General features: G+C 42.5%; 1 protein-coding gene across 1 annotated transcript; it reads left to right on the forward strand.

Moving 5' to 3' along the window:
- Positions 1-1200: 1200 nt before the first annotated feature.
- Positions 1201-11366, forward strand: LOC138787447 (granzyme A-like). Its single transcript, XM_069964745.1, has 5 exons — positions 1201-1260; positions 4266-4419; positions 7684-7828; positions 9869-10129; positions 11161-11366. The coding sequence occupies exons 1-5, from the start codon at positions 1212-1214 to the stop codon at positions 11317-11319; spliced, it is 768 nt and encodes a 255-aa protein (XP_069820846.1). The 5' UTR covers positions 1201-1211; the 3' UTR covers positions 11320-11366.
- Positions 11367-12393: the final 1027 nt, after the last annotated feature.

Here is a 12393-nt window from a genome sequence, read left to right on the forward strand (position 1 = left end):
GGGACCATGAATGAGAGGGTGTACTATACTGCAGACCATGAATGAGAGGATGTACTATGCTGGGGACCATGAATGAGATGGTGTACTATGCTGGGTACCATAATTGAGAGGGTGTATTATGCTGGGGACCATGAATGAGAGGGTGTACTATGCTGGGGATCATGAATGAGATGGTGTACTATGCTGGGGACCATGAATGAGAGGGCCTACTATGCTGGGGACCATGAATGAGAGAGTGTACTATACTGGGGACCATGAATGAGAGGGTTTACTATGCTGGGGACCATAAATGAGAGGGTGTACTATGCTGGGGACCATGAATGAGATGGTGTACTATGCTGGGGACCATCAATGAGAGGGTGTACTATGCTGGGGACCATAAATGAAAGGGTGTACTATGCTGGGGCTCATGAATGAGATGGTGTACTATGCTGGGGACCATGAATGAGAGGGCCTACTATGCTGGGGACCATGAATGAGAGAGTGTACTATACTGGGGACCATGAATGAGAGGGTGTACTATGCTGGAGACCATGAATGAGAGGGCCTACTATGCTGGGGACCATGAATGAGAGAGTGTACTATACTGGGGACCATGAATGAGAGGGTGTACTATGCTGGGGACCATGATTGAGAGGGCCTACTATGCTGGGGACCATGAATGAGAGAGTGTACTATACTGGGGACCATGAATGAGAGGGTGTACTATGCTGGAGACCATGAATGAGAGGGCCTACTATGCTGGGGACCATGAATGAGAGAGTGTACTATACTGGGGACCATGAATGAGAGGGTGTACTATGCTGGGGACCATGATTGAGAGGGCCTACTATGCTGGGGACCATGAATGAGAGAGTGTACTATACTGGGGACCATGAATGAGAGGGTGTGCTATGCTGGGGATCATGAATGAAAGGGTATACTATGCTGGGGACCATAAATAGGGGGGCATACTATTCTGGAGATTAGTAATTCAACACATCATGAAATACATGTTTTATTTTTTATTTTTTGTGCAACTTTCAGAACATCGTCATAGATATAAAAAGTAGAGATACAGAAATGGAAAGTATGTGAAGGAAGGGAACTCATTATCTCCGTCTGGTAAGTTGATGGGTTTGTGGTAGATTATTCTGATAATTAACTTATAGTATTTAAATACGGGTATTGAGACATATGTACATATAGACTGTCCTGTGGACGTGGCAGGCATGAAGTCGTTCCTCATTCTGCTTCTCTCCGCAGCTTGTCTCACCGAAGGTAAGAACTACATGTCCCATGCACATCCATTCTACACTGTGTAAATGTATAGATGTATCCCTTGCTAGGGTTATACAAAAGCCACCCTGTATTATTTAGTGGTGCATATTGCTAATTTCTGGGAACTATATAACAGTATTATGTGACCTCTTTAAGGGAGTATTATTGTTATTATAGAATTAATTGAATGCAAAGAGTTAATAACTATGTCATTGCTATAATCAGTGATGGAATACAATCCCCAAGAGAAATAGACACACCATTGAAGGATGTACATAAATGCAGTTTAACCCAATGTCTACCTATAGATGATATAAAGTAATTGGAAAGCTTCAGAGGTAAAGAGACCCTATAGTAGTGACCTGATCAGATGCAGTGTCAGACTGTGGTACCTGGGTGCAATGTAGAACTAATCCTGTGGCCCACCAATAAAGAACCAGTGAGAAACGGCACACTGACCTGGTTCCATCATAATTCAACTGTATTTGTGTCCATCACTCCCTTGTGTAAAAAGCTTTTAGTCAAACTACCACTGTAAACTTACAAAGCTCTGGAAGTCGTAGTTTCTAAAGGGAAAACCCTTTAATAAATGGCGATCACCTAAAGAGGTGAAGCAATGGTTGTGTAGAGGGCCAAAGCATTAAGAGTATCCAAAAAACTTTATTATATTATATCAGCCCTCCCCTCTGTGATGCGGCTCCATTGATTCGAATTGATTCCACTGCTTCACGCATCCGGTGAAAGGGAATATACAGGCGCCGTGTGCGGGAACTAGGCCACGATTCAAAAAAAGGACAGTGGCGCCAGCATTCCCATGTCGGCACCGGTGTATTGATGTATAAATCTTAAACCGATTTGCTTTAAAGTGTCACTGTCGTGAATTTTTTTTTTGCAGAAATCAATAATCCAGGCGATTTTAAGAAACTTTGTAATTAGGTTTATTAGCCGAAAAATGCATTTTTATTATGAAAAAGCAGTTTGAAGCTCTCCCCCCTGTCTTCATTGTTCTCCTATGGAGAGAGCTAAATAAAAGACAAATACAGGACAACAAAGAGTTAATCTACAAATACATCACCCGTAATCTCCTCTGACAGTCACCACTGATCTCTCTGAGCTCAGATTACAGCTGTCACCCAGCTCTGTGCCTGTAATCCTCTGTTATCTGCTTTCTGCTGCCGGCTAACTCCCTCCTTCCTCCTCCCCCCTCCCCTCTCCCCTCTCCCCTCTCCCTAAAACAGACTGGGTACATCTGATGCAACAAATCACAATTTCCTGATTTTTTGCAGTGGATGGAAAGAGGAGGGGGGGGGACCTGGGAAAAGGCTTTTAAATGCAGATAATGGCATATTTGGCTAATAAACCCAATTACAAAGTTTCTTAAAATCGCCTGGACTTTTGATTTCTGCTAAAGAAAATACGATAGTGACTCTTTAAGATTTCCTGTTCAAATCAATAAGGATCACACATTGTTGTCCATAAAAACAAATTCTAGTTGTTTCATTGCATTTTTTAACTATAAGTACTGATAAACATGCTGAGGTAATGCTGTACAAAATACTACATGTGACCCTGGCCAAAGCTTTCCAGGCACTGCACTGATGTAAAGAGTTTTTATAGCCCCTCTCGCTACTCTGGCTCTAAGATTAAGGTGCCTGAACTAGGAATCCCCTTCTATTGAGGTATGAGAAAAATGTTATATAATTTTGTAATATGGCTTTACTAAAGATTTTTTTTTTTTACATTTTTACATTGAGTAGCTACAGTAAGGGTCAACATGGTGTTGGGAACTACAGGGGTGCTTAAGCTCTAATACCCCATTTCTAATAACATACAGCTTCCCCAAGTATAATTCTATTCTATTGCATGTTACAATTAGAATAGACATTGGATTTGGAGAAGCTGTCAGTGTTAGTGAGGCTCAATATTACTAGTGCTGATATGTATCTGTACTGGGACCAGAGCTTCACCTGCTGTTCCCCACACAGCCATTGAATGCAGCAGAGGGGCTATGTCACACCTACTGCTAGTAATTGTAAAAAAAAAAAATAAGTTAAACTAAAAAGTATACATTTTCCTTAATAAAGTTATATTGCAAAGTTATATAGCTTTATAAAGAAATGTAAAAAAAAAAATGGCTCCCCCATGCACCGACTAAATATTAGAATAAAAGCATTTACTTGTTCTATGAGAATGTTCACATTGCGGTTCTTTATCTATTACCCGTGCTGTAAGTTCCTCTTCTAAGATACCACAGACATCACTTGTCAGAGATATGTAATATTCATCAAGCAGACATGCTGGTATCCTAGTACATAGTGCAGATGTGGGTGGTGATTACTGGTATCGTGTGACGGGCTGTGATGCAATGTTCTGCAGTCAAGTGCTATGTGATGCAGAGGAGATAAAACACTGTGTAGGCACACTGGTTATATAAGGATCCACAGGCTGAAGTGTAATAATAATAATTCATCAGCCATGAGATGTGTCCTCATCCTGCTTCTCTCTGCAGCATGTCTGCTGTTTTCTGAAAGTAAGAAGTCATATCTTTATTTTTTCTTGTTCATGTTTTTTCATTGACAACTTTTTTTTTTCATTGCGATTACTATAAGACGTAACTGGGGTAATATGCAATGATAAGAGATAGGTACCTGGGTAATGGGGTTTATGGAGTGTTGTGGCCAGAGTTTCTATCTTTAGGTCTTGGGCAGCAAGTTAAATCTTTGGCCCCATGGTAGAAGCACCCCTGGTCACATGTCAAATAGAGGATAGGAGCAGAATCAGTAATGTAAGTATAGTGTACAGTTTTTATACTTCAGTATAGGAACAGATTTTGAAATGGTGGAAGACTCCTTTAAGTATGACATCACTCTGCACGGCTGACCTTTGGATTCAGTAAAGGCATACGAGATAATGATTCGTAATATTCAATTATTTAAGTGCCTCTTTAATTCACTTTTCACTTGTTGGCTCTACGTCTTATGGAGAGATTTCTGATGCCTTCACAGGTAAAAGGGTGAAAATCATAGGTGGTAATGAAGCTGCTCCTCACTCCAGACCTTACATGGCTCTGATAATATTCGATACAGAATTGGAAGAAATGATTTGTGGAGGAAGTTTAATAAGACCAAACTGGATACTAACAGCAGCGCACTGTCAAAAGTAAGTACCAGTGTACTGTGTGTACTGTGCGTGTCACCTAATAATATATTGTACAGAACACAACACCTGGGAAAGTACATCCAGGTTCTCTGGACACTAAAAAAGGGTACTCCGAAGGGAAAAAAAAATAGTTTTCAAATTAACTGTTGTCAAGTATACAGATTTGTAAATTACTTCTATTAAAGAAGAACTGGCGGTGGCGGACCATCAGTTAAAAAATAGTGGCAACATTGTGGACCCTGCCACCAAAAAAGTACTCTTTTTCTCTCAGATGTGCTCGAAATATGATTTCCTGCACCCTCACATGTTTTACTTCCTACAGGCTCAAAGCTTTGCAAGCTCAGTCACTCGCTCTCTGCCGTCACAGGGTTGGGATGATTTGCCACACCCCGTGTGCCTGCCTTCTCCCAGACTGAGGGCCTCCCTTCCAGCAACTATTTGTTCCTTCGCTCCTATCTTGACTATACAAGCACGACCTATGGTATAACAAAATGGTCTGCCCACGACCCCCAGTTTTCCACTTCAGTACTTCAAGTTTATTCTCTATGTATTTTACTGGAAAATCTGCACAGGGCCTACATAACTCCCCAATGAAATTTCCTCATTTGGAATCTTCCCACCCCGTCCTGTTCCAGGTGTGGGGAGACCAACGCTGACCGCTTCTATTGTCTTTGGGATTTTTCCCAGATTAAGGCATTCTGGCGTAGGATTAGTGTCTTTGCCACTATACATATTTCCCATACATTCCCCTTGGGCCCTCTTGGTCACAAAATATTCTGCAGCACTATACAGAGAGTGTCACCAGTACCATCAGTGACAATCTTTTTTCCCTATCTAAGGCACACCAATGGGCAGGGGCGTAGCTGGTGTCTCCTGGGCCCTAGTGCGAGAGGTCAACTTGGGCCCCCCCCCCCCTTCACTACCAAGTGATGCTACTGGTAGGTGTGTGTGTGTATATATATATATATATATATATATATATATATATATATATATATGTATATATATATATATATATATATATGTACCGCAAGACAGATATAACCAATAACACCAGCATAAAGGAATAGAAAATATTACCGCCATACTGTTACTGACCAAATCCTGTATACTGAGACCAATATTGCCAATAATACCAGTATACAAGGGGGAAATATTACTGCCACACAACAACCACTACCATCACCACCACATTGTTACTAACCAAATCCAGTATACTAAGACCAATAAAACACAGTACCAGATAACATGTAACAAATATTACCACCACATACTGACTAACATCGCCACATACTGACTAATACCACCACATACTAACACCACCACTGCTACTGAATAAGATCCACTGTACACAGATCACTATCACCTCATACAGTCATATAGAGGTGGACGCAGTTCCACACAGGTTGTATACACCATATAAATTACAGTGCAGTTATATCAGGTGACTTAAAGGGGACGTCTTCTCTGATCAGAGTTCTTCCCTTTTCATTTTCTTCTTCTCCATCTGCCCTGGGCCATTATGAGAACTTCTCCAAGCCACGAATCCACAGAATCTGCCAGACAGACATATTAGGCTCCTCACACTGGCACCTTCCTCATCTCTCTACACACTGCACATCTGTAATGGCCCCCTTACACCCTCATTTAGTGGGTAGCCCTGACACTATGTGACCCCCCTTATAGTATATATAGATGGCCCCCACTGCATGTTGCCCCCTTTATAGATGGCCCCCTCTTCCCCACATAGATGGCCCCCTCTCTACCCCCATTATAGATGCCCCCCTCATCTCCCCCCCTTATAGATGCCCCCCTCTCCCCCTTCCCATTATAGATGGCCCCCTCTTCCCCCCATTATAGATGCCCCCTCTCCCCCCCTTATAGATGCCCCCTTCCCCCCCTTATAGATGGCCCCCTCTCCAGGTAATACCCCTTATAGATGCCCCCTCTCCCCCCCTTATAGATGGCCCCCTCTCCCCCCCTTATAGATGGCCCCCTCTCCCCCCTCCCCTTATAGATGGCCCCCTCCACCTTATAGATGGCTCCCCTCTCCTTATAGATGGCCCCCTCTCCCCCCATTATAGATGCCCCCTCTCTCCCCCCCTTGAAGATGGCACTCTCTTCTCCCCCCCCCCTTATAGATGCCCCCCTCCCCTTATAGATGGCCCCCTCTCCCCCTATAGATGGCCCCCTCTCCCCCTCCCCTTATAGATGACCCTCTTCTCCCCCCTTATAGAGGCCCCCCTCTCCCCCCTTATAGATGCCCCCCTCTCACCCCCTTATAGATGGCCCCCTCTCCCCCCTCCCCTTATAGATGGCCCCCTCTCCCCTCTCCCCTTATAGATGGCCACCCTCTCCTTATAGATGGCCCCCTCTCCCCCCCATTATAGATGCCCCCTCTCTCCCCCCCTTGAAGATGGCACTCTCTTCTCCCCCCCCTTATAGATGCCCCCCTCCCCTTATAGATGGCCCCCTCTCCCCCCTCCCCTTATAGATGCCCCCCTCTCCCCCCCCCCCTTATAGATGCCCCCCCTCTCCCCCCTTATAGATGCCCCCCTCTCCCCCCATTATAGATGGCCCCCTCTTTCCTCTAGGCTAAGCAGAATTTAAAAAAAAACACACAAACTCACCTAACAACCCGCTCCCCCGGCAATCCTCTTCTTCTTCAGGCTCGTCCGGGCCCTCGGCTGATGCGCGGCTGCCGGGGGGTCCCGTCCTATCCCCGACAGAGCCACGCATCAGTGAACTGCTGCGACCCTGGTAGCTACGCCACTGCCAATAGGGCAATCTTGTATCAAGGCAACTTATCTGATTTTAAAGTGAGGGCAGAGAAACTCTCACAAATATGGGAAGAACATTAAAGGGGTATTTATTGCTGTGATGTAATAAAAAACATATAAACATAAAAAGCATATACTTACCCTCCTTGATCCTGCTGCCACCACGTCCGTGGAGTTGTAGAATGGCTGAGCAGACCTTAAAGACAGCTAACGCAGTGCAATAGGGAAACAGAGAAAGAAACAAGGAGGGTGAGTGTGTAGACTGAACACATTACAGTAATAAAAGGAAGGAACAAGGAGGGTGAGTGTATGGACTGAGCACATTACAGTAATAAAATAGAACAATTTGGAAAACTCCCTCAAGGAAAGACTCTGAACACTATGTACTGTAGCTTTTCCCTAAAAAATGTAGTAACATTGAAAATGAAAATTGTGCCCATGTGTGTGTTTTTGTACATTCATGTGTAATCTTCTCCATTTTCAGATGGGGAAGTAGAATAACCGTCCATCTCGGGGTGCATTCAAGGGAAGAAAATGAAAAAGGGATTCAGAGATTTCGCATTTCCAAATCTATCCCACATCCACAATACAACAGCACAAATTTAAAAAATGACCTTCGACTAATCAGAGTAAGAATAAAGCAGACGCATACTGTATTATTACACTGTGTGCTGTATATTGTAGGCATGTCATCAGCCCAAAAGTAACTTAGGTATAGGAGATAGTATGGGCTTCACTCCACATCAATAGCTGCGGTTATGAGGTCTGATGCCTTAAAAGTGAACTGCTTAGTTCTTCAGCATGTGCTTAAAAACTTTCTTTCAGACCCCCATTTGGCATTTGAAGGGAAAGGATCATACTTAAAGATTCAAAGACTAGCTTATAAGACTGTAGGAAATAGTGTGAAACAAATCCTACTAATATAACCTAATATAGTTAGGTTACAGTATTAGGTACAGTAGGTTCCTAGGTGTGAACATGTTTAGAAGGTGGTTGGATTCCACTTAACTGAGAACTCCGACCAGACCCATTTTTTAGCAAGTGCTGGGGAGGATAAAAAAAATAACATGCTCTAACCTTCCCCGATCCAGCGCTGATGGCCACATACTGCCTCTCTGTTCCCCAGCCACTTCCTGGTCTGAGCAGAGACCTGGGTTGTGACATGTAACGTCCGCTCAGCCAGTCAGTGACCATAGTGGGGTCCCGCCTCGGCTGCTGACTGGCTAAGCGGACCTCACACATCACAACCCGGTCCCGGCTCAGACCAAGAAGTGGCCGGGGACCCAAGTGGCGATATGCGGCCACCAGCACTGGAGGGGGAGAGTTAAGAGCATGTCATTTCTTTTATGAACAACAAAAAATATATGGTAATAGTCAGCACACCTCTATATATGCAATGTTGATCTCAGTATATAAGAGAGGGTGCACGGGTGAAAAGTGTTTCGCGCGCATGTGCATTTATTCATGGTCTGATTAAGTGCGCATGCGCGAGAAGCGTGTTGGTTATTACTAGCTACAATATGAGCTTCTTTTAATAATTTTTTGATGAAATAAAGTTATGGAATTTTACTGGAGTGCAGGGACCACCACCCATTTATTTCTGTTATTTCTTTTATCCTCCCCCTCCCCAGCTCTTGCTTAAAAAAAAAAAAAAGGGTCTGGCAGGATTTCTCCTTTAAGTGCCCCAAAGTATTATATAGTTGATCACATATGACAGGGATCAGGAACCTTTAGCCCTCAGCTATGGTCCTGGATGTCAAGGCATGATGGAAATTGTTGTTTTGCAACAGCTGGAGAGCCAAAGGTTGACCATCCTGATTACAGGTCACACTTCACAAGGGAAACTATGGATTTCACTGAAGTTGTTGTCTCTAATAAATGTCCCTTTGGAAGCTCAGTAACAACTTCAAAGTGGATCAGGAATTCACGTTCCAAACTGCTGACAATGTTAGATAGCTGTTAGGTCAAGGAGACCCATATGGGGAGATTTATCAAACATGGTGTAAATTAAAACTGGCTCAGTTGCCCCTAGCAACCAATCAGATTCCACCTTTCATTTTCCAAAGAGTCTGTGAGGAATGAAAGGTGGAATCTGATTGGTTGCTAGGGGCAACTGAGCCAGTTTCACTTTACACCATGTTTGATAAATCTCCCCCATGGTACCTTTCATATTTCAGTCTGTGCCTCTATAACATAGTAAAATTATTTTATTCTCCCGTTCAAAGTGTCAAAGAGGTGTTCCTAAGTCACTGAACTGCTGCCAAGCTGGAATACCTTCTTGTTCCCCACAACATCCCTATCCTTGCATGAGTCATAGAAGGGATAGAATAAGGAGCAAGGAGGTATTCCTTCCTGCAGCAATTTAGAAGCTAGGGAATGTCTCTTTGACACTTTACACAGAAGACATTTTTCTACATGAAGAAGCACAAATACATATATAAAAGGTACCATGTGTCTCCTCCCCCCTAACAACTATCTAACAGTGTCAGCAGTTTGGAACATGAATTGCAGCTGACAGATTCCCTTTAAATAGACAAATATAGTCTCTAGCTTTTCAGAACTTTTGATCAACATGAAATATGACTGCCACCGCCATAGAAGGCTCTACTGTACATATTTAATACATTACATTTCATGTGTTATAGTATTTGATGCCATTTCCTTTCCAGTTGAGAGGTCAAGCAAAGCTCGGGAAAACTATTCAGCTGCTCCAGTTACCCACAATATTGGAGGACATAGAACCCGGAACAGTTTGTGAAACGGCTGGATGGGGATACACTGAAGAAAAAACGGAAGCTGAAGCTCTGAGAGAAGTAAACATCACCATTATAAACCGAGAAAAATGTCAGAAACATTGGTCACATAGAGTGGATATAACTAAAAATGTCATATGCACCAATGTGGGGCCAAAAGGACAAGACACCTGCACAGTAAGTGTCATCCCTTCATCCCATTAATGTCACCCAAACCTGGCCAAATAATGTGTATGGGGCCTCATGACTTCACCCTAAAATTAGGATCACAGGATAAACCTTAACAGTTGGTAACATTTACTGAAGTTTTTTTTAAAGGTGCAGTACACAGTTCTTTTGATAGCAAGGTGCAGATAATAGCTTGATAGTTGACTGGCAATATCTTTTTATAATTCTGGAAATACTTGATATCACTGCTTTAGCAGGTATACTTAGTTTAGGAAGAATCTTTTTTTTAGCAAAGTCTCTTAGAGGAGGTTACTTGATAAGTTAAGCTTGTGACTTGCAGGATAGGGAGGCTACTGTGAAGTGGGGGTTCTATCCAATACAGTATTGTACTTAACTGGATGGGCTCTAAATATTTTGTTTTGATTGTGATATACTTGTGAAAAGAAGTACCTGTATCCATAGCTATGAAGATCTGCCTTTTGCTGGTCAAGGGCACCGAGTGACAAAATCCAGAAACACAGGCCCCACTGAAGGGCAAGCTAGCCATTGGGGTTCCCCTTTGGGTCCTAGCATAGAAAGTAGGTGTTTGTGGGAGCAGTGAAAGGTGTACCTGCAATATATCAATGCTGAAAAATCACCACTTTAATATTCAGTACTGTATTTAACTCCATACACACAGTGCTTCAGCCAGAGAATGTCCCAGAGGTTCCCCATCTAGATAGTCCCCTTACACAGTGTCTCAGCTATAGAAAGTCCTAGCTAGGATGTGCTCACATATACAATGACTTTGCCATAGAACACCCTAAAGCTCACCTATTCTTGTTCCTGTAATGTGTAGAAGAAAGTAATTTGCAACCCCAAATTTGCAATGAATGTCATTCTGAAAAAGGCAGATGAGTCCAAAGCTGTTGTCTATGTTACCTACCCCTCATCTTGGCCCTGGTTGTTAGTTATCCAGAAGGATAAAGACTCGTTATGGTATATAGTAATTTTGGTTATTCAGTTACCTTTTAACCCATTTCTACTTCTTTACTTTACAGGGAGATTCTGGTGGTCCCTTACTTTGTAAAGGCATTTACACAGGAATCACTTCTTTTGGGGAAAATGTATGTGGACGTCCCAATGATGCATCCATCTTCACCCGCCTGACCAAGGAATACATCGCTTGGATCAACAGCACAATTTCTAAATACGTTTAGAGCTTTATTAGCAGAAATAAAATCATTTGCATACATTATATTTTCCAGTGATCATTCTATTGAAATAAAGTTTCACTTCTTAAAACAGTGTTAGAAGAAAATGTGTCAACCCTTATATCATGGAACAAGTAGACTTTCCATGGTGTATATTGTCTTTATGCTAAGATCCTAAATCCTAGAGATTCTCCATTTTTTACAGTATTAGCTACAGACATAGGGCCCTATTCCACCAAACGATTATCGTTTGCATATCATTAACGATTAACGATCTCAAACGACCACTATTGCGAAAGACCTGAAAACGTTCACTCATTTCCATTGAACGATAATCGTTACTTATGATCGTAATTGCGATCGTTTTTTCTTCGCTATTTATTCGCTATTGCATTCGTATCTATTGCGAACGACCGAACGATGTCTTATTCAACGCGAACGATTTGCGAACGAGCAACGATAAAAATAGGTCCAGGTCTTTTAAAGCGATCAACGATTTCTCGTTCGGTCGTTAATCGTTAACTGCATTTCAACCGAACGATTATCGTTTAGATTCGAACGATTTAACGATAATCTGAACGATAATCGTCCAGTGGAATAGGGCCCTAAGATTTGTCAACAGATCCATTGTATAATATGAGTCTGGGTTCCTGATTCTGGACCTCTTGGTGGTATCCTTATAATAAGCAGAGTGCTCTGTTAATACCACTCATTATGCTAATATAAAACAAGCTGTACAATCAAATCCACTAAGATAGGGCCCTATTCCACCGGACGATTATCGTTAGAATAATCGTTAACGATTAACGATCTCAAACGACCGCTATTGCGAAAGACCTGAAAACGTTCACTCATTTCCATGGAACGATAATCGTTATTTATGATCGTAATTGCGATCGTTTCTTCTTCCGTATTTCTTCGCTATTGCGTTCGTATCTATTGCGAACGAACGAACGATGTCTTATTCAATGCGAACGATTTGCGAACGTTTTGCGAACGAGCAACGATAAAAATAGGTCCAGGTCTTATAAAGCGATCAACGATTTCTCGTTCGGTCGTTAATCGTTACTGCATTTCAAC

Source organism: Dendropsophus ebraccatus, chromosome 3 (assembly GCF_027789765.1).
Source record: "Dendropsophus ebraccatus isolate aDenEbr1 chromosome 3, aDenEbr1.pat, whole genome shotgun sequence".
NCBI lineage: Eukaryota > Metazoa > Chordata > Amphibia > Anura > Hylidae > Dendropsophus > Dendropsophus ebraccatus.